This window comes from Capronia epimyces (assembly GCF_000585565.1).
Source record: "Capronia epimyces CBS 606.96 chromosome Unknown aczIQ-supercont1.11, whole genome shotgun sequence".
Classification (NCBI taxonomy): domain Eukaryota; kingdom Fungi; phylum Ascomycota; class Eurotiomycetes; order Chaetothyriales; family Herpotrichiellaceae; genus Capronia; species Capronia epimyces.
In genome coordinates, this window is record NW_006912914.1 from 255,693 (window position 1) to 276,178 (window position 20,486).

The 20,486-nt window shown below is 52.6% G+C and overlaps 10 protein-coding genes across 10 annotated transcripts; 4 read left to right on the forward strand and 6 right to left on the reverse strand.

Annotated features, from left to right (window-relative positions):
- Positions 1 to 20: 20 nt before the first annotated feature.
- A1O3_10137 (uncharacterized protein) lies at positions 21 to 2,309 on the forward strand (the record flags this gene model as incomplete). The annotated part of the gene is made up of 5 exons (XM_007740228.1): positions 21 to 931; positions 1,050 to 1,248; positions 1,447 to 1,491; positions 1,610 to 1,668; positions 1,967 to 2,309. The coding sequence occupies 5 exons, from the start codon at positions 21 to 23 to the stop codon at positions 2,307 to 2,309; spliced, it is 1,557 nt and encodes a 518-aa protein (XP_007738418.1).
- Positions 2,310 to 3,006: 697 nt separating this feature from the next.
- A1O3_10138 (uncharacterized protein) lies at positions 3,007 to 3,716 on the reverse strand (the record flags this gene model as incomplete). Its single annotated transcript, XM_007740229.1, has 2 exons — positions 3,007 to 3,627; positions 3,711 to 3,716. 2 exons carry the CDS (start codon positions 3,714 to 3,716, stop codon positions 3,007 to 3,009), a joined length of 627 nt encoding a protein of 208 aa, XP_007738419.1.
- Positions 3,717 to 3,859: 143 nt separating this feature from the next.
- Positions 3,860 to 4,258, reverse strand: A1O3_10139 (uncharacterized protein; the record flags this gene model as incomplete). The annotated part of the gene is made up of 1 exon (XM_007740230.1): positions 3,860 to 4,258. One exon carries the CDS (start codon positions 4,256 to 4,258, stop codon positions 3,860 to 3,862), a length of 399 nt encoding a protein of 132 aa, XP_007738420.1.
- An 890-nt stretch (positions 4,259 to 5,148) lies between these two features.
- A1O3_10140 (uncharacterized protein) lies at positions 5,149 to 5,577 on the reverse strand (the record flags this gene model as incomplete). The annotated part of the gene is made up of 1 exon (XM_007740231.1): positions 5,149 to 5,577. One exon carries the CDS (start codon positions 5,575 to 5,577, stop codon positions 5,149 to 5,151), a length of 429 nt encoding a protein of 142 aa, XP_007738421.1.
- Positions 5,578 to 6,647: 1,070 nt separating this feature from the next.
- On the reverse strand, positions 6,648 to 7,211 carry A1O3_10141 (uncharacterized protein; the record flags this gene model as incomplete). Its single annotated transcript, XM_007740232.1, has 1 exon — positions 6,648 to 7,211. The coding sequence occupies one exon, from the start codon at positions 7,209 to 7,211 to the stop codon at positions 6,648 to 6,650; it is 564 nt and encodes a 187-aa protein (XP_007738422.1).
- A 1,075-nt stretch (positions 7,212 to 8,286) lies between these two features.
- On the forward strand, positions 8,287 to 8,914 carry A1O3_10142 (uncharacterized protein; the record flags this gene model as incomplete). Its single annotated transcript, XM_007740233.1, has 2 exons — positions 8,287 to 8,364; positions 8,417 to 8,914. The coding sequence occupies 2 exons, from the start codon at positions 8,287 to 8,289 to the stop codon at positions 8,912 to 8,914; spliced, it is 576 nt and encodes a 191-aa protein (XP_007738423.1).
- Positions 8,915 to 9,172: 258 nt separating this feature from the next.
- A1O3_10143 (uncharacterized protein) lies at positions 9,173 to 9,883 on the reverse strand (the record flags this gene model as incomplete). Its single annotated transcript, XM_007740234.1, has 1 exon — positions 9,173 to 9,883. The coding sequence occupies one exon, from the start codon at positions 9,881 to 9,883 to the stop codon at positions 9,173 to 9,175; it is 711 nt and encodes a 236-aa protein (XP_007738424.1).
- A 2,408-nt stretch (positions 9,884 to 12,291) lies between these two features.
- Positions 12,292 to 13,848, forward strand: A1O3_10144 (uncharacterized protein; the record flags this gene model as incomplete). Its single annotated transcript, XM_007740235.1, has 1 exon — positions 12,292 to 13,848. The coding sequence occupies one exon, from the start codon at positions 12,292 to 12,294 to the stop codon at positions 13,846 to 13,848; it is 1,557 nt and encodes a 518-aa protein (XP_007738425.1).
- Positions 13,849 to 14,363: 515 nt separating this feature from the next.
- Positions 14,364 to 16,469, forward strand: A1O3_10145 (uncharacterized protein; the record flags this gene model as incomplete). The annotated part of the gene is made up of 1 exon (XM_007740236.1): positions 14,364 to 16,469. The coding sequence occupies one exon, from the start codon at positions 14,364 to 14,366 to the stop codon at positions 16,467 to 16,469; it is 2,106 nt and encodes a 701-aa protein (XP_007738426.1).
- A 963-nt stretch (positions 16,470 to 17,432) lies between these two features.
- On the reverse strand, positions 17,433 to 19,447 carry A1O3_10146 (ABC transporter ATP-binding protein ARB1; the record flags this gene model as incomplete). Its single annotated transcript, XM_007740237.1, has 3 exons — positions 17,433 to 17,559; positions 17,625 to 18,766; positions 18,818 to 19,447. The coding sequence occupies 3 exons, from the start codon at positions 19,445 to 19,447 to the stop codon at positions 17,433 to 17,435; spliced, it is 1,899 nt and encodes a 632-aa protein (XP_007738427.1).
- Between the last annotated feature and the right edge of the window lie 1,039 nt (positions 19,448 to 20,486).

Consider the following 20,486-nt stretch of genomic DNA (forward strand, 5'->3'; position numbering starts at 1 on the left):
AAGAGTTGAAGCCAGAGAAAATGGCCGCCATCACCCCGTATCTTATCGGCTATGTCCTCTTCTTTCTTGGAGCGGCCCTGTTCGTCTTCCAGACTTTTAGATACTGGCAGCGGCTTCGCCACATCCCAGGGCCTCCGGGGTGGGCTTGGACGGTGATCCCACTCTTCCGACTTCATGTCCAAGGGGCAATCTACGACAAGTTCGGTGAATTGAGCAAGCAATACGGACCCCTGGTGCGCATTGCCCCCAATACGTTGCTAGTGTCTGACCCCAACGTCTTGCGCCGCATGTCGGCCGCCCGGTCGCCATACACGAGGGCGGACTGGTACATTGCCATGCGACTGAACCCGGGCCAAGACAACGTGTTATCGCAGCGCAGCGAGGAGAAGCATGACGACTTGCGCCGACGCATGGTGCACGGCTACTCGGGAAAGGAGAACCTCACGCTGGAGAAGGACATTGACGACTGTGTGCTCGAGCTGGTGGGCCTGATCGAACGGAAATACTTGAGCGAACCGAGTTCGGGACGGCTGGTGCCCATGGATCTGGCGCAGAAGATACAGTTTTTCACCAGCGACATCATGAGCAAGCTCTCCTTCGACACCAAGTTCCACGACCTGCGGGACGACGCCGACAATCTGGGTTATATTCACGAAATCGACACCATGTTTCCCCGTATCTTTTCTACCTGCACCATTCCCAAGGTCATAGAGTTCTTGACCGACGTCGGCTTTCTCGGCCTGTTTGCCCCTTCGGCGAACAGTAACCTGGGCCTGGGGAAGGTCCAGGCCATCACCAAGGAGCAGACGGCGAAACGGTTCGATGTCGAAGGCAAGCCCAAGGCCGACAAGGACTACCGTGACATGCTGGGGAGCTTTATTCGCCATGGTTTGACGATGAAGGAGGCCGAGTCGGAAAGTGTCATGCAATTGTAGGTGTCTTGCCTCTCTCAGCTCACGTATTGGTATTACGTTGTGCGCCACATGCTGATGATGATGATGCTGATACTGATACTGATACTGATGCTGACACTAACATGACCGCCACAGGGCCGCTGGGTCGGACACGTCTGCCACAGGCATGAGGGCCACGTTGCGCTGCATCATCTCGTCTCCATCGACATATGCGAAGCTTATGGCGGAGATTGATGAGGCCATAGCAAGCGGCAAGATACCGTCCGACGAGAACCAGGTCATCTCGAATACGAATGCCAAAGAACTGCCGTATCTCCAGGCATGTATCAAAGAGGTGAGAGTAGCCACTAGCCACTAGCACTAGCTATGAGATATCTGGCAGTAGGCCGATCACATTCACCATCCTGTTTTATACCTAACTGACTTATCTTGCCTTTTACCCAACTGACTTACCTTGCCCCTATCTCGCCACGACCCGTCTAGGGACTGAAGCTGAGCTCAGAGCGGAGGCTGACACTTTTCTCCTCTGCAGGGTCTTCGATGGTATCCTCCGATTGCAGGAATGCTTGCTAAGAAGGTAAGTTTTGATATATCGCACCATACAGGGAGGGTATCGATGTCACATCGTACTAGGATGGCGGGTATCTTCAAGCATCACAAAGAGTTTCAACTAACTGAATCACTTCTTTCCCCAGGTCCCCCCCGCCGGCGATACCGTGTGCGGCTATTTCGTGCCTGGTGGCACATCTATGGCGTAAGTCTAAGTATCTCCATCTACCATCTATCTGTCTTTCTTGGCCCAACCCCTACAAGGACTCTGGAGCTGAATTCAGGAACGGCCGGAATCTCGTTCCAAGGGTGGAAAGAAGAAAAAAAAGACAAGACAAATGCCCTCGCTGGCTGCTGGCTGCTGGCTATTTGGCTCGCTACTTGGCTCGCTGACTTGAATGACTGACGATTTCGGATTATATGACTGACTGACGATTTCGGATATGACTGACTGACGATTTCGGATATGACTGACTGACTATATCGGATGTGTGTATATACAGCTACTCCGCCAAAGCAGTCCATCACTCGCCCGCGCTATTCGGACCGGACGAAGAGGCCTTCCGACCCGAACGGTGGATCTTGACCCAAGACGGCGGCGACGAGCCGTCGGCCGAGAAACTCAAGCTCATGGAGCAGAACAACGAGCTGATCTTCGGGTACGGCAAGTACCTGTGCCTGGGGAAGAGCGTGGCCATGATCGAGTTGAACAAGGTCTACGTCGAGCTGCTGCGCCGCTTCCAGTTCAGCTTGATGAATCCGTTGGATGCGTGGAAGACCAGGTGTTTCGGAATCCACTTTCAGAAGGATATGTGGGTGACGGTGAAGAGACGGCCAAAGCCTTGAGACCTCAGACCCCCAAGGGTCTCGGCTTCAGTCTATGTGTCCAGACAACTGATGTAGCATGCCGGCTGATCTCTATCTGAATTGAAATTGGAATTGGAATCTAATAAAACCATTAATCCAACCTCAAGCCACCGTTTCCAACTTCCGGCATTCGAACCCTTGTTTGAAATAAAGATGCGATACAATATAACAGCAAGGCTGATGTATGTCGTCGTGGCTCATGTGACTTAGGTCTACGTACCGCGTCAAATGCCAACCCGATCTGGGTAGGAATGGCTCCTCGTGGCTGCAGCACGACCTGATAAATCCAATTCTGCCACTTGTCAGGAGTGAGAAAGCGATACCCGATTTCCAGGCCCAGATCGCGTGTCCGTGCAGGATGAGGCGCACAAACAGTTGGAGCCTGTATTGCCATCGTACATCATGGCCATCTGGGGAACGTTCTCCAATGCGAGCCCTGGGAAGAGCCGAAAACTTGTGGAGCTGATAAGAGAAGGCCCAACCGGTGATAGACACCCCAAAGATCACACATGTGGTGATTACGAACACCCAAAGATGTGGGCCTATGGCGTTGAGTTCTTCGAGATTCATCCCAAATATCGAGGTGGACAGACTCATGGAGATGAAGAAGAAGGCTAGTATGGTGACTGGCATCCGTATATATGGGTCAGTCATGAACTTGATTCAAGGATCCCAGTCAGGCACTGTGCCGGTACTTACTCAATTTCGTGCGCTTGCCTTCCTCCAACGCTATCTTGGACTGCTTGATAGATGCGCGCGACTCTTCGAGACTCAGCCAGCCGACGTACGCTTGAAGGTAGTCTCGAGCAAGTTGCTCTGTGCGGTCGATCTCCTTTATGATGCAATCCCATCTCTGGAACAGATCAATGCAGGCTGCCTTTTGTTGTGCTCGTCCCTTGTTGTGATCTCGGTCGTATTTCCGGAAGCATTCGAAAGGTCGGCCTCCTTCATGCTTCAGAACCCGCAGCCGATTCCAGGATCTCTCTAGTAGGGTTTGCCGTTGCTTCCAGCTCTGCCTCACGAAGCCAATGCACCTGTCCTGCACCTCAAGATCTCCCCAAATAAAGGTTGTATATATTTCGAGTACTGGCAACACCAGCATCAAAGGGTCTTCGTGAGCAAGGGCACGAAACACGTTGTCGTATTGGCCAATCGCTGCGATGTACAGATGGGAGCAATGTACGAAGTAGTCGCTGTCATCGCGATTGTCATGAACGTCGTAGAATCCCTCCCCAAGTGTGAAACGTCGCTTTTCGTTGTCGATAAGACCAGTCCTGTCCAGTGCAGCCAAAGATGGCTTGGTCACGGGAAGGAGAGGAGCTGATAGAATAACTGATCCATCAGCTACAAGACTTGAGTAACTCAAATGGCTCAACCTACCGACATTCTCCGGTCCAAGCTGGGCCGTCCGATCTCTAGTAACGACTTTGGCAACCCAGCCTCCAAGATCGAGGTGCTTCGGGGAAGAGCCGGTCAAGAATCGGGGTAGGCGGTGCTCGAATCTTGGCCACCACCTGTACTCACTAGGATCAAAACCTGAGTGCCACATCCTTGAAGAACTCCGGTTCGATGTCGTAATGTAATCCAATCAGTTCTCGAGCCCAGTGGTCGGAGGTACGCTCGAACACAATCAGGCGAGTCATCGAGCCCGAGCCAGTGGTACGGAGCAATTCCCTATGTGTGCGTATCCATGTCTCAAGGCTCTCATTCTGGCCAGGGGAAGCTATCCTCCACTGGGCGAGGTCTCCGGAAGGCGCAATGTCCATGATGGTGATCCATCCACTGGTGATCCATCCACTGGTGGGAAAATCCAGAACACCCCCCCAGTGGTTAAATTCAATCTCTTTTGACCAGATTTCGCGGTAGGATCGGACGTTGGGTCCCGCAGGGCTGGCGGTCCCGGACGACGCGGAACCAGGGCTCGACATCGTTTAACAGGGTACAACAACGGAACCTTCTCCAAGTCCTCAAGACGCCGTGTGATTTGTGCCTAATCTGATAACATGCACGCCTGAGAGCCGTTCTCACCTTGGTGCCAGTTGATGCCCCGACATGATGAAGAAAAAAGGTATTGCGCGGATGTCGTTTCCCAAGGAAGAGTGAGTGTGGCTGTGTTGTAGTCAACAAATGAAAGGTTATTGCGAAACAAGCCAGGTAGAGATGACTGCGCCTCTGAAAGCCGATTCCGCCCCCATATGCGAATGCACTTATGCACCGCTAGAGTCGGGCAACATCAGCCACCACTTAATTTGACAGGGGTCCTGGAGTAAGTTAGACTTGCTTTCTGCTGATCCAAGGCCATTGAACAGCCTCTTCCGTCAGCACTCCCGTACACACAACCACAGGATTGGCGTTGTCATGACCAGCCAGTCTGTCCGTTTTCTGCCCCGTTGCGGGGGTTGGCTATCGTCGGAAGGCTGGCGATGAACCGAACAGAATCAATGCGGCTGCTCGTAAACGGGAGGTAATAAGCTGTCCTGCACTGGCGACGACCGTCTCAACAGTCATAATCTTGACATAATTGAAAGGAAAGTGTTCTCTATGGTGACGAAGGTAAATTCGATCCATAGAAGATTGATAATTAAGAGGGAAGTCTCAACGAGAAGTAGCTCTGTGTTGTCTGCACGTGTCTGTGCAATGTTTGATTATGTAACATCTGAAATCGGCAATCACGTGGCCAATATGCGACCTACGGGGGAGTGTAGGCCCCAAGTACTAATTCTGTTGCGCCGTATTCTGTATTCTGTATTTGGCCCAGCCTGCAGGTCCAATGTGTAGTGCCTACCTGTGATATATTGTATATTGTACACTGAGCAGCCTACCACGTCTCCATTGCGCTGCTTGTAGAGGTGCCCGCCAAAGCCGCGAAAGACAGCCGAGTCAGCGGCGACGGGGACGGGGTCAGGGTCGAGGCATGGCGAGCAGCCAGACCCGAACTTGAAGGTGAAGGCGCAGGCGCTTCAAAGCTCTGTCCGCACTCCATTCCAGGAGACTGGGCTAAGGCCGCGTCCTGTGCGAGCCAGCTACGCACTCCGGCTCCCATGTCGCCCATCCGTTGTCGCGCGGCGTTCGAGTCACCGGTCTTGCCTCGATCGTTGGTGGCGGCCACTCGTTCCTTGCGCATGTTTAGCTTTGCGCTCGATTCAAGCTTCATCGGCAACATGGTCGAGCTGCGGTAGATGCGGCGACCATGTGAAAACCCTCGCTCATTGCGCTCGATCGTTCTGGCCGAGATCCTCCTCGCCATGTCTTGTCTCACAGGTCTCTCGGCAAGCCCAATTCTCATGTCCCGGTCCTCCTGACATGACTGGCAGAGGCTGCTCACGCTCAAGGTATGCCAAGGGTGAGTGAGTATATCCGCACATGGTGTGGTTGACTCCCCTTGTTGCATCCAGGAGTAGAGTTCTGCATTTTTGCCCTTCTCGCCCATGTTGCCGTCACGCGCCTTTGTTCCCGTCGGGTTCTGGGAGGGCTCTCGAGCGGCCATTCGGCTTTGATTGGAACAAGGCGGGTTCATGACTGGGGCGCTGCACATGGAGACGTGCCCGCACGCCTGGTAGATACAAGTTTTGTAATAACACATTTTTTGTATCAGCGGATCTAAGATTCCTCTTCTCATCCACGTTGTGAGTCAATCTGTCCTGGCGTCTTGATCTTTGCCTGGGCGGACCGAATCTAGAGCCTTGACAGCTGCGGCAATGAACAAACAAACCAACAAGGAGGAGATCATGCCCGTTCACTCCATATTAAATACCCGCCCCAGAATCTGGTGATGCTGCCTATCTCTCTTTGTGCCGCCGCCACTGCCTGTCGTGCCGTGCCAGTGGCTGGCGGCAGTTCTTGTCACCGGGTGCGGCAAACAAAGCCCATCGCCACAAAGAATGGCAGACAACAACCAATTGCTACGTATTTGTCTGGCATTGTTCCATTGTTGTTTGACTGCCTTTCCACCACCACTATGGCGGGCTTGGTTGTTCGAAGCTATTGTCCAGGGACCGAGCCGTTGCAGTACAGCGAGGTGGTACAGTGGAGGGCAGAGCTGGAAGGCGGAATGGGAGGGGATAGACAGAGTGACTGAGAGCGGTCAAGCCGTAATTTGAAAGTTTCCACGCCCATGGAATGCATAAGAAGAGCTTGAGCAGCCTGTCCAATATCTGAGCAGAGAAAGTGAAGGGGATATGACCCATGATAGTATCTTAGTATTGTAGCAGGGAGTTAGCTCCGTTGTCATCATGAACTTCCCGTGTCCTCGTCACTCCCTCGGTTCCGGGGTATCTCTCAATCTGCATTTTGCCAGCCCTTTCTGGTGTGCTTCATCTACTCCTCAGGAGCCAGGACGACCTTGGGCGATCTGTCCCTCCCGTCGCCCAAAGCACTAGCAATGTCTGCTTTCCGACCCGTCCAGTCCTCCTTCTCTTCTTCTTCGATCTCTTTCCCTGTCCGCTCTCCTCGCTTGTGCAGTTCTCGCTCGTGTTCGGCCTCTTTCGCCCCCAGGTTCTCTGTCAAGCTGTCCTGTTCCCCGTGTCCGCCGCCACCGCCTGAGCGCACCGCCCTGGCCACATCGCCCTCGCCAGGCGCCCGCATCTGCTCGCCCTCCAGGTTGCTGTCACCCTTTGCATAGCTTTGCTCATCCGATTCCGGAATTAATTTCTCGGTGAGCGGGCCGCGCTCCCCACTCCCTAGAGCACCTGGCTTCGCTGCTTCACCATGTTGAGAAGGTACGTCATGGGGGGTGCGGCGATCGACAGTTCTGTCTGATGCGTTCGAAGTGTCGTGGGAGATGGATTCTTCAGCAGAAGTCTTTGATGCAGGATTCCACACCTGGTTGAGTCCCGACTGCTGGGTCGGCTGCGATGGCGCGGTTGGGTCAAGGGATGACATTTTCGCGGCCAGGTATGATAGTGTTGCCTCAAGGTTTGGTAAGCCACAAGATAGGACAAAGAAGAGGTAGTTGTTCCCGCAAAGATACGCCGTGAATTTATGGTACAGGGTGAAGCTTGTGACACGGTGATGTGTCCAAACTATGACGTCGTCACAACTAAAGTCTATCCAAAACCCTCACTCGTTAGCCGTCGTACAAAGACACTGGGCTCGCTTTCTGAGAGCTGAGAGACTTGTAGATCAAGACGGGCAGATCACAATGATGTTCAACAGCTGTAGCTATTTCTACCTGAGTTTGCGACTTGTGATGTATGACTGTATCACCATTGTCCAACACCAGTGACGTCACTTTCTCAATTGATTGGCATGTGCTCTGCACGTGATATACAGCCTTGTTGCTCACATGCTTACATAATGAAGGCTGAGGGAAATGCCCATGGCGAAGGGGGTTGTTTTCTGTGCAAGAAGTATGACCCCCTATCTGCATCAATCGCTGAAAGAAGGCTGTAAACAGACCACTGAGCCTGGTATGTTGTTGTCGGCAACTTGGCCAGTTGTCTTAACAAAGGTCTGAAAACCCAGGACAACGTCTTTAGAGCCACGGTTCCGTACCTGTAATCATAGGCCAGCGTAACCATATCGGCGACGACATCATCTCGCGAAGGATGGAGCAATACATGCGCGGGTCTGTCTTCACACGTCCTGTGTTATGCGGACTATTCTGTCTGCCAGCTTGGCACGTATATTTTGGCTCCCACGTTGTCCTGCTCTTTATCTGACCGTCTCCCAAATACCTTCTTACCACTTTCCCAAACTCATCTGATCTGGGTGTTAGAAACCATTCAACCCTCTTCAACCCTGGTTAAGGCACGGCCATTCTCCCCATCTCACCGGAGCCTCCAATCTGACTCTCAACTTAGACTCGTTGCCGGCTGCTTAAGATGTCGTTGCCCTTGCCCACCCCGGCTGAGTACGCAACTTGACTTCCTCACGTTTTCATCACTGACTCTGTGCCAACAGGATAGCTCAAGCGGAAGCAGTTCTGGAGAGGGAATACCGACCACTGGAGAGAGCAATGACGCAGTTTGTTAGGGCAAACAAAATCGTCAAGCGCATCAAATATCATCTGAAGGAACCATTCATTAGTCAAGCGGTTAGTGGCAAATGCCCTCACAAACGGCCGCAATACTCATGTAACCACCTAGGTCATCACGTCCAACCGGGCTCCACAGGACAGCAGCTTCTTGGAGCTTCCCTTGGAAATCAAGCTGAACATTTGGAAACGCCTTCCCACTGTCGCAGATCGCCTGTCGCTTGCATTGACTTGCAAAGAGAACGCGGAGATGTTCGAAGACATCAAGGATGTTAGGCTCAGAGATGGAATAAGCTTCTTGCTTCCCAAGCCACAACGAACAACCAGAGTCCACCGCCTTCAGGTTCTCGTCCGTCTGCAGACCTGGGTCCCGGACGATTGGCGCCTCTGCTACCGATGTGGCCAGTACATCAACCTGTCGGATCCTGTGAATGCAGGGCCATGGGGAGGAGATACCAACATTGTATCCAATGGACTGGCAACCGACAGAGCCATGAGGGAAGGACCACGTTGTGCTCTCTGCATTGCGGCAGACCACGTTGAGATGACCAGGCACAAGAATACTTACAAGAAGTACGTGAAATTGGCAAACAGTGTTCGTCTGCACTAAGCAAGTGTGACTGCTACGTCTTTGCGTGATCTCCTGCAAAGCAAGAATGGCCTCATAGTAGGAGACGCAGAGCCTAATCAAAGAAATCGAGCTCAGGGAGTCAGGGCGAATGTCAGATGTCGAACAAGCCTAGGAAGTGGCCAACAAATGCGCAGAGCCACGTGCAGAACCACGTGCAGGCGGGTTGGCGACTGTCCATAGTTGATTTGATGCATTGCATCCTAGCTTTCCAAAACTGAGATAAATGTTCTGATGAGATCACGGCTCCGAAGCTCGAGGTTTTGAAGCGGCTTGCGCGCCATCAAGGCGATCCATGAATGGCCGATAAGGCGCTGCCACCGTTTGGGGCAAGGGTTGGTCTGCACGGCCCTGCATATCTTCAGTGTACCCAGGATAATGTTGTTGCACTTCGTGGATACGATCCAGGGCCTCGCCGACGACGTGGTACTTGGCCCATTCCACCGGTGGACTTCGCATAACATTTTGTGCACTTGGGAATCTGCCAAATTTGGAGCCATCTCTAGCGGGAGTCTCATGTTCTAGACTCTCCATCTCGTCTACCTCAACTCCTTGCCGCGGAGGACCCGTCAGTTTGCCCTCCTGGAGGTCTTTAACGAATTGCTCAGGGTCTTCCATGGCCGCTTGTTTCATCTTGTCGAGATCTCGCATATCCCTCAATGCTTGTTGCCGCTGCAGTTGCAGGACAGACAGTGTTGCTCTCAATGCCATGGCATCCGGATTATCGTCAAGGTCGATGGGTACTGGGTCGGGCTCATCCATGAATTGAGAGGGTGGTAATTCCACCCGATCATCATCTTGCGCCAGACTGGTGTGAGATAGTGTGGGCGTTACAGGCGAATAAGAAGGTCGCTGCGGGCTACCGCTAGACTCGTGCTCATGCTCATTACGGCCTCCCGGGATCGAAATGGGGTTGCTACCCTGCTGCTGATGCTTGGTGGGCTCGGGCATGATCAATTTGAGACGGACACTAGTCGGCTGGAGAGGAGGATGTGGTGGATGAGCGTCGGCTGGCATCAAAGCTGAAACTTTGGCCTGGTACCGACGCTTGGAGGTTCCAGTGGGGTGGAATGGGCTGTGCCTGGTAGCCGAGAGAGCGCCGCTGACAGCTGATGCAAGGTGCTGGATCTGAGACTCGAGATCAAACCTCGTGTTCTCGTGTTGAAAGGGGCTGGGAGCGACAGCTGAAACCTACACATGTAGGGACTGGCGGTTGGAGGCGGTGGCAAGAGCAGAACACGGCCACCAGCACGTGTTTCTGTAATATTGTGTGATCAATTCCAGACTACACAGCACTGCAAGCAGAGTATTCTGACTGTTGCTTTTCACTGTCGGTCCAGAGCATTGTGTTTGATAGGACAAACGATTAGACGTGCCCTTCTTGCCTTGTTGGCCGGCGGCGATGACGATGACAACGCGTTCCTTCCTATTGCTATATTTACCTAGCACCACTAGGAGGTACCTCACTAATTAGCACGGATTAGGGTGACATTTGAACCCGAACACCTCGTATAAAGCAGCGAGATCAGCGCCGAGACCAAGTGGGAGACTTTTGTCTGACTAAAAGCTCGGTATGTTCAAGCCCAGTCCCAGCACGTACTTGTGCGGAGCAATCGCCCCGGAACTGCACAAGTCAATCACTACGCTATCCGGAGGGTTGTGGCAGGGATCTCACTGCACGCAGCCAGATTCAGCATTCCTTGACAGAACGCCAACAGGGATACAAGCTTCCATTATTCGCGCATTCTCTGCCATCTCCCTCTCCCTCATTACCATTTGCTTTGTAGCACCCACCGCATCTCTCTGCCACGTGTGAGTCCGCTGCAGGGCCTTCGCAGGGTGTGTGCAGGGGCTGAATCTGCGACTGACCAGGGGACGGATCAATCTATGACTGATCCGTAGACACTGCAGACTGCATTTTTGTGTCAACGTCAAAGACGCATACCTCTCTCTACCTCTAAACCTCTAACCTCCTCAGGAGGCTTCTACAGTGAGATGCAACGCCACTCATTCTATCGGAATGCCAATTCACCCCAGTGGCCACACCCTACAAGGATGACTGCATATGCCAGCAGGTGTGTTAAAAAGCCAATTCTTGGAAGACATGCGTTACTGGCCCTCTCAAACATGTCGATGCACCGAGTAGTAGCGAGTAAAAAGAAGCGAGAGGCACAGCCATATGGCTGAGGCAGGGATGTGGCTTCCGGGGAACAGCACACGCAGTCTCGATGTCACCATGTGGACGGGGGTCGTTGCAGGGGCTGTGAGAAGGTCCTGAGCCTAAGCCCTGAGGCCGTGCCCTGGTAGACGTCCAGCATCAGCATCCTGGAACGTTGACCAGCCGTACTTCGTCTTCTTACAGCACTCGTTGTACGAAGTATTTACTGTAAGCCCTACATAGTACACTGTAGACACTGAGATGGGAAGGCCAAAGTCCAGCTGAGCCCGAGTGAGCCGCAGTTACCGTTACAGTAGTACCTGTACGGATAGGACAGTCTGTTCCTGAGTGCTGGCCAAGGCGGAGTAACACGAGCTTGACCGCAGCTTTCTGTCTGCCAGTGTCCTTGTCCTTTTTACGTGAGTCTTGACTTCTGTCTCGCCCCCTTGGAGCCAATCGAGCGTGAGAATCAACCTCGAGCTGAACCGCAGCGGAGCCCTTTCAGCACTACAGCAGAATAAGAATTTACAATTACTTGGTCAACGCGTGACGCGAATCGCTCTACCACGTATCTCCCCAGCTCAGCCCGCCATCCGAATCGCCGATGATGGTCTTTAGGCTATCTAGGTGCCTACAGTAGGTAAGAACTCGGGTCTCTTAAGCCTGTTAACCCACCGGCAAGAGCCGCTCTACTTAATTTCCATGCTCACGCGATGGATGATCTCCAGATGACCATGCTACATACCCTGAGGCTGTCACTTGTATTTACTACACATTTTTCCGCTTCCCTACAACGGAGACACGCCTATGACCTCGACGTTTGTTTGCTTCTACGCTCCTCAGTTCATGCGCCAGGCTTACATTGAGACCCCTCCACCTCCGCTTATCCATTTGGCGAGACCTGTTACCGCCCTCCACCTCGTCCTCGTCTTCGTCGCCGTCATCGTCGCCATCTCAGTGCGCTCGCCACCCTCGCCACACCACACCTGGCCGTTAAGAGACGGACGGATTTGTCTTTCCACGGTCGCTATACTCAAGCTACAGGACACACTTACGAGATATTGGCCGGTTTGTGTATGGGTAACCTTTGTCATGTCACCATAATCGCTTGTACTTCCTGCATCTGTCTGGAATTGATCCAGCAATGCAAAGGAATGTCACCAACTCTTCACGGCTAGCTAGTTCCTCAACTGGTATGTCAATGTCGCCTAATCGAGGTCCTTCCCCAGCAGAGGGAGGGCCTCAGAAACCACTTCGGGAGCTGGAGAACGTGAACAAGCCTTCTGTGGGAGATCGTCCGGCTGTCGAGGAAGAGGCTGGCACAAGTGTGCAGATCACCGACAACGCCGAGGCCCAACCAGAGAAACCTCGACGTACAATACGGCAGATTCGAGAAGCTGCACAAAGCAAGACTCAGGCGAAGCATGACTCTCAACTTACATCGCTCCCTCCGCCGCCGGTGCCACCGCAAAAGAAGAAGTCTTCGATCTTGGGCGGGCTTTTTCAGGTTCGAGAACCAACACAACTGGCCTTGAATCAGGTCGCCGCGCAAATGGTTGCTCAGCATGGATCAACAAGTGCCACCAAGGTGCCCAATGTGCGCCTTGAGAAAATGCCGGAATTCGTGCCCAAAGTCAACTCGAAATGGGATGGAATTCCCGAGTCCGCCAAACAAAAGCAGAAAAAGGAAAAGGAGCGAGCCAGCGCATCTGGATCCCGCAGCAATCGTCCAAGGGCTGGGAGTCGTGACACAAGAGACGGAGAACGGAGAAGTTTGCATAGTCGGAACTCGAGCTCGACAACCGATTCGTTTGCGAGCCGAGGCAGATCAAGCGGATCACACACGGCTTCTGGCCGTACTCGGTTTTCCGTCCCATCGGCCAACTCATCTGGTGATCTGGCATCGCAGCGGCGAGTGGATCGGTCTCTGGCGCCAACAGAGCCCGTAGGCACTCCGTCCTCCTTCAACCAGTCCAAGGCCAATTCAGCAGAGAGCCTCCCAGAGGTCTCGGCAGATCCACGAGAGGTTAAGACTATACTCGGTCCCAACAATGCATCAAATCGGTATCCTGATCGCGAAAGTAACAGGTCGAAGGCGTACACCGATGACCAAACCACTCCGCGTTGGCTAGGATCGTCTACGGCACAGCCAACTCCCAGCATCCAGGCAGTGCCTGCACACTCTACTTCGCCGATGCCCACTCCTCAGGAGCTCTCTCCAGTAAAACCTACCGCATTTGACCCTCAGCTCAGTCGCGGCCAAACAAGGTCTGGTATGCCCCAGCAAAATGTCGCTCTGACGTCCTCCGGCGTTGGAGTTCTGAGGCCGCCGGCAGTCTCAAAGACGAAAATACCGAATGCCTCGACCAATGGATTTCTTGCAGGAGAGGCGCAGGAATTGACTATACCAGACAACAAGACTGGCACTCACCAAGCGAATTTGCCGTCTCACGATAGGGAAGAGGGCAGACGCAAGACTGCCAACTCCGCGCCCCCTAGTTCTCGCAAACAGAAAGACCTTGAGAAACGACCGGATAGTTCTCGGGCCAGACTCGGTCTTCAGGCAAGCATGCTTGTTGAAGAAGAAGAAGAAGAAGAAGCCAGCCCCTGGCAAGTGCAGGACAAGGAGCAGGCTTCCGTGTCATCCCCCAAGGCTAAGGCTGCCATTGCGAGTTCGCGAACAGCTTCAAGTCCGCGGACGAAATTCAATAGACCCTTTCCTTTCTTTGGCAAGGACAAGGACAAAAGTTCGGCATGACTTTATTACTTGCTGGACAATGTTGTGTACCCGGTCCTGTGAAAATTGCCATGTAGCGAAGGATTCATGGATGGCTTACGTAGTTATGATGCTGGCGTGGCGTCGGGGAGTTCTTGTGATATACCTCCTATCCACGACTTATGATCGATGGGAACATTACTGACCGATCTCTTGAGGCATGTCGAGACTTATAAGACAGAAACGCTCATGCCCTGTTAGCCTCTGGAAGGGAGGTCTCACCTACAGTAGATGGATAGGTATTATAATCTGATACAACTATAATCTGATACAACTATAATCTGATACAACTATAATCTGATACAACTATAATCTGATACAACCCGCCTGACCTGTTGACGCCGTGGCGTGACATCTGAAATTCCACCCGTACAGAACCAAATAATTTTCTCCGCAAACTTGGCTACAACATTTTGATAAATTTAAACAGACCCTCAGAGCACGCTACAAGATTCGCCTCGCCATCTTGCATTCGGCCAGACTCTCGCCGGTACATAATGAAGCGCAAGTTGGATGCAGAACAGGAATCTCCTGTGAAAAAGCGCAGCATCTCTAGCCATCCCACCAACGGATTCAAGTCCGCCTTTCGACCCGACCTTTTCGAAACCGAGACTGTCCAATCCTTCCGACAGAGCTACGAAGCCGCAGGCCCATATCCCCACGCCGTAGTACCCTCTCTGATCCAGGAACATCTTCTACGCTCTGTCCGCAACGAGATTGTCAGCCACATCCACTTCACCACCAAAGAAACAGACATCTATCGCATCCACCAGTCGGGCGACCTTGCGAACCTGTCCAACCTCGATAGCGAGTCCCTGCAACATCTTCCCAATTTGGTCCGCCTTCGAGATGCCTTGTATAGCTCCGAATTCCGAGAATGGGTGTCCACCGTCACTGGGGCGGGCAAGGTGTCGGGCAAAAAGACGGACATGGCGGTCAACGTCTACACACCAGGCAGTTACCTGCTCTGCCATGATGATGTGATTGGAAGCCGAAGAGTCAGCTACATCCTATATCTGACCGATCCAGATCATCCCTGGCAACCCGAATGGGGAGGTGGTTTGAGGCTGTTTCCTACGGAAACCAAGAAAAACAAAGCCGGCGAGGACATCCAGGTCCCTCTGGCAGAACACAGTCTAACCATTCCTCCGGCCTTTGGACAGTTGAGCTTCTTCGCCGTCCGCCCTGGAGAAAGCTATCACGACGTTGGGGAAGTCTACTATGGACCCGACCTCGATGCCGATGGAGGGCGAATCCGTATGGCCATCAGTGGATGGTTCCACATCCCACAAGAAGGCGAGGATGGGTTCGAGGAAGGAATCGAACAAGCACAGGCGCAAAAATCCAGCCTTGCTCAATTGAAAAGTGCCGCGACCGAATTTGACGAGCCGCAACTGATTTTCAGACATTTCGACGAACCCAGAACAGTAATGGATAGTCATGCGTCCGAGAAGGAAGTCGACCCAGGGGACGATCAGGACGACCAAGACGACGAACTCACCGAGCAAGACCTGACCTTCCTTCTTCACTATATCTCGCCGAGCTACCTGACACCGGACATGATTGAGGACTTTTCAGCCTCGTTTGTAGAGATGTCCGTGCTTCAACTCGAGCAGTTTTTCAGTTCGAGATTCGCCGATGAGCTGAAACAATACATCTCCGAGGTTGAAAACCAGGGGCTTGATGCAGCGCCGTCTCCATCCAAGTCTCACCCTTCGAATTGGGCAGTGGCGCGGCCTCCCCAGAAGCACCGATTTGCATACCTTCAAGGGGCCGAGGCGCTACATCGAGACAAGACCCCCATATCCCGCATCCTAACCGACCTCCTGCATTCCCACGCGTTCAAAAAATGGCTGGCGCTAGTTACGGGACTGAAAACGAAGAGCCTGGTGCGCCAGAATGCAATCGCCAGGAGATTTCGACGCGGAAACGACTACGCATTGGCAAATCCCTATCTGGGTGAGCAGCCACAGCTGGAATTCACCATCTCGATCACGTCCAGCGGCGGGTGGGAGCGGGACGAGCGCGAGGATGGAGACGAAGAGAGGCCGGAAGATGATGGCGTCAAAAAGTCCAACGGAGTGGTTGGAGACAATGACAAGGGCAAAGGGAAAGGGAAAGCCCACGAGGTCCCAAAAGTCCAGGTCACGACGTCTGAAGAAATCGACTTCGGCGGCGAGGAGGTCTATATGGCAGGCGATGACGACGACGGCGACGACGACGATGACAAAGCTTCCGTCCACTCCAAGTCCCTTCCCAGCGTGGGCAAAAAGGCCGATCCAGCCATCTACAAGTCCTCTGGTGACGATGAGGACGACGGGATCTTGTTTGCAAATCCCGCAGCTTGGAACCGGTTCAGTGTTGTTCTGAGGGACAAAGGAACGCTGAGATTCGTCAAGTATGTGAGCCAAGCGGCCACGGGGGACAGATGGGATATCAAAGGGGAGGTCGAGGTTGGAGAGGACGCCTGGGATGACGAGGATGGGGATGGGGATGAGAATGCGAACGGCGAGGCAGGGCCAAGTGGCGAGAACGAGAACGACAGCGGAGAAGATGAAGATGACGATGATGAGGAGGAGGAGGAAGATCAACCAGGCGAATGATCATGCTCGTGGCTTGGTATCAGTAGAGTGGAGGTCTATCTACCGTAATGTATGCTATGTAGATGATACCACGATCTTCCACAACTCCAATCCAATCTAATCTAAGTCAAACCTCAAGCCCTAGGCCTCAAGCCCTAGAAAATCCCTAACATAAAAAGAGTTATAAGAAGGCTATACAATACGAGTGTCCTATGCTGTGGACTAATATGATGGATGGTAGGGCGATCCGGATCGTAGTACACATAATTACCTAGAACTACTAGAGCAAGAGTAATATATGATTGATTGTGATTATGCCTTGACATTCACCTCTTCTTGTCCTATTTCATCTACGGAGTTTCACCTCTCCTTGTCCCATTTCATCTACGGGGTATATATGTATCGATCGACTTGAACTACGTATCGCGAGAACGAAATATCGAGGGTAGCAAAAGGAAATGGAAATGGAAATGGAAATGGAAATGCGTTTTCCTCTCCCACGGCTAGCGGCCAAAGGTAGTTCAAGGCATGGCATGGCTTACGGCAAAAGATACACGAAAACAACCCTGGCTGTCCCCCATCATGAATTGAATTGGCATGTCCCCAAGTAGGTACCTAGGTAGTAGTGGCTTCAAACGTGAGCAATGCCACCTTAGGGTCAGCCACTCAAACAGACACCCGGTTGAGACTCGACTCATCCACATCAAGACTTCGCAGTTCGCATCAATTCGTAAAACAATCCCGTCTATCCCAGGCGCCCAGAGTGCCGCCAAACCGTTGGCCATGATTATTTTTGTCGAGGGCGGACAAAATGACGGATCATGCGGCATCGTCTATCTTCATTTCATCAATTTGGACCATGTCCAAGATGCAAGTGGTAGAAAGGCCTAATGTCTCGCCGTGCCATGTGGAGCGAAAACAACAACACGACAGACGGTTCGAACCGGATGCGACACCATCTTTGTGACAAACACGACACAAGCTTTAAACTTGGCCCGTGGAAACCATCTTCTTCCGGAGATGATTCTTGTACTCGCCAATGGTGCCGTCCCATCTTCGCACTGTCTTGTTCTCACACACCATGATGTCTTTGGCGATTTTGTCAAGCAACCTGAGTAGACTCGTTAGTTTTCATGTTTTCACATGATAAGGATTCTGAAAGTATGTGAGACTCACCTGAAATCGTGGGAAACCACAACCACACCACCAGAAAAGGCGTTGATGGCATCGGCCAGGGAATCAATGGTAGGGATATCAAGACCGTTGGTAGGCTCGTCCAACAACAGCATGTTGGGACCTTCAATGGCCAAAAGTGCAAACACCACTCGAGATCTTTGACCCTCCGACAGAGTACCCATCAAAGCCGTCTGAGATTCGCCAGAGAGACCATATCGTCCAAGTTGCTGTCTCCAATACTGGTAGTCCTGTGATGTGGACGCATACTTGTCACGGACGAAATCGAGTGCTGACTTGGTCAAGTCCAGTTGCTCAGCGGAATGCTGCGAGTAAAGTCCAAGTTTGAGATGAGTGTGCCTGCTGACCGACCCGTTGGTCGGACTGAGTTTGCCTGTCATGAGTCGAAGCAGAGTCGATTTACCGACACCGTTGGGCCCGACAAGAGCCGTTCTGCTATCCATGTCAACACCTAGATCGAGGTTTTCGTAGAGATTGTCCTCTGCCTTTCCGGAATAGCTGAATGTGACGTTGTCGAAGGACAAGACTGGAGGCGGCAGCTTCTCGACATCGGCGAAGCGGAAAGTGAACACTCGATCGGTTGCCACGGGTTGGATAAAGCCGTCGGCCTCCATCTTGTCCAAAATCTTCTGTCTTGATTTGGCTTGTCGGACCAGGTTGGCATAGGTACCAGCCGAGGCAATGAACTTCTTGATATGGGCGATTTCGTCTTGCTGCTTGACGTACGCCTTCTGTTGGTTGACCTCCTGCTCGCTTCGAGTCTTTGCGTAAGAGTCGTAGTTACCACCATAATAGATGAGACTCTTTTGTCTCATATCGATCATGTTGGAACAGACGCCGTTCAAAAAGTCCATCGAATGGGAGACCAAAATCAAAGTCTTGTCCCATTTCTTCAAGTATTCTTCCAACCACACGCAGGCTTCGAGGTCAAGATGCGCCGTCGGGTCGTCGAGCAGCAGCAAGGACGGTCTGACAAAAAGGGCTCTTCCGAGTGCGACACGCATTTTCCAACCACCTGACATGTCTTTGGTCTTTTTGTGTATGGTCTTTTTGTTGAACCCTAAGCCGGTCAGGATGAGGGAGGCTCGGACTTCGAAGGTGCTCGGATCCATGGCTTCAGAACGCTACTATTGTCAGTACACGGCATGGCGCTGGGCCCTGGGGAACCAGCTTACCTCATAGATGTCCATCAAGGCGGGGCTTTCGGGGCCATCCTTTTCCAAGATCTCTTCCGCCAGATCATCCAACCTCTTGACTTCTTTTTCTGCCTCTTTGATGACCCACTCGAGGGCTCCGAGTTCGGTGGCCGGCGCACCCTCGTTCAGGAGATAGATGTCGACGTGCTCTGGGAAGGGGTACTCTCGCGCGGCGATGGCCTTTAGCAGGGTAGACTTGCCACAACCGTTTTCACCGAGCAGACCGTATCTTCGTCCAAAGTTGACTTCAAGAGTCGAATCCTGAATGAGCACTTTGCCATGGAAGACCAGCGAGCAAGAGGTAATCTTGACGTCTCGACTTGCCTCCTGGGAGGCAAGAACGCCGGTTGTTACTCGGTCTGATAAGCCGTGTTTGTCCATCTGTTCGGTCAATTTCTTGACCTTATCCATCTTGTCGGAGGTGGTTGCGGGGGCATCTAGTTCATCCTCATCGAGCATAGGCGAGCCGTCATCGCCGGCGACTGACGAGGTTTTGGAGCCATTGGTAGATGCGTTCTTAGATGATAGTTTGGAGGCTGCCGTCTTCTTGTCGCCTTTCTCGGCCTTTTTGGCAAGGCGAGCGGCCTTTGAAGCAGAAATCGGGGCCATGCTGGGCTGACTGGAAAAATGTCGCTGAAAGGCGAGATAATCAGGTGGTTGTTGGGCCCTGATAGTCAATACCAGTTATGGGTCGTAGGGTAGCAGGGTAACAGCGCCGTCCTGGGTTCTCCGGAATGAAGGGATGCAGTGGGAGGAACCAAGCTGCAATGGGTGTGAACTCGGAGGATCTAAGAAACAACGAAAATCGAGAACAGCAGATAGTGAGGCTAAAAGTATCAGGCCAGCGGTGGGGGATTTGGCAAGTTGTTGGAAAGTCACAGGCCTTTCGAATGAAAATTTGGGGCGCCGCCTTTTGCCCGCCAACCACCAAACACGTCACATGTGCCAAGACCAGCAGCACTGGCGGGTGGCGCAGAGGAGCCAGTGCTGCTCCGTACAAATACTACGGAGTATTACAGAGTAATAGCAGTACGATGGCGGCAAGGCTGGGTCGAGAGGCAAGGTCAGTACTAGGACTGCAGTGTACGAGGTACTACGACAAGGCTTGCCCCTTGATGACTGTCCTGCGAAATGGGTTATCAGTATCTGGTTTGTCGACAGCGGACCTACACCTCGTCCTTGGTTTGGCACTCGATTTCGGCGGACGGGTTGTCAAGTCTTCCTATGCACTTGGCGAAAAGAGACATGGACGTACTCCTCATTCTCAGATCATATCATTCTGCATTAACACCAGATATGAATGCTATCTAGTCCTTTGTTCATCTCGCCATACATGTAAGGAGCGACAGCAGTTGGGACATGTCGGCGTCTTCTTGCATTTTGTCCCTGGAAGCAGGTCAGGGGTTCTCATTTTGTGCGTTCGTTTCACTCATTATGCGTAATAACTCCTCTTCCATCCTGTAGCACTTGGTGCACCTGTGCTGTAGCCATAGCTGGCCCATGAAGCGCCTGTGGTGGTGCTGATAAGTGTTGGGCCGACTTCGCTACATGATCCCGTCCCAATGACCGTTGTAGTCGCAGTCACAGTCTTGCCAGCTCCCGGTAGGGTCACGGTCACAGTACTGCCAGCACCCGGTTGGGTCACGGT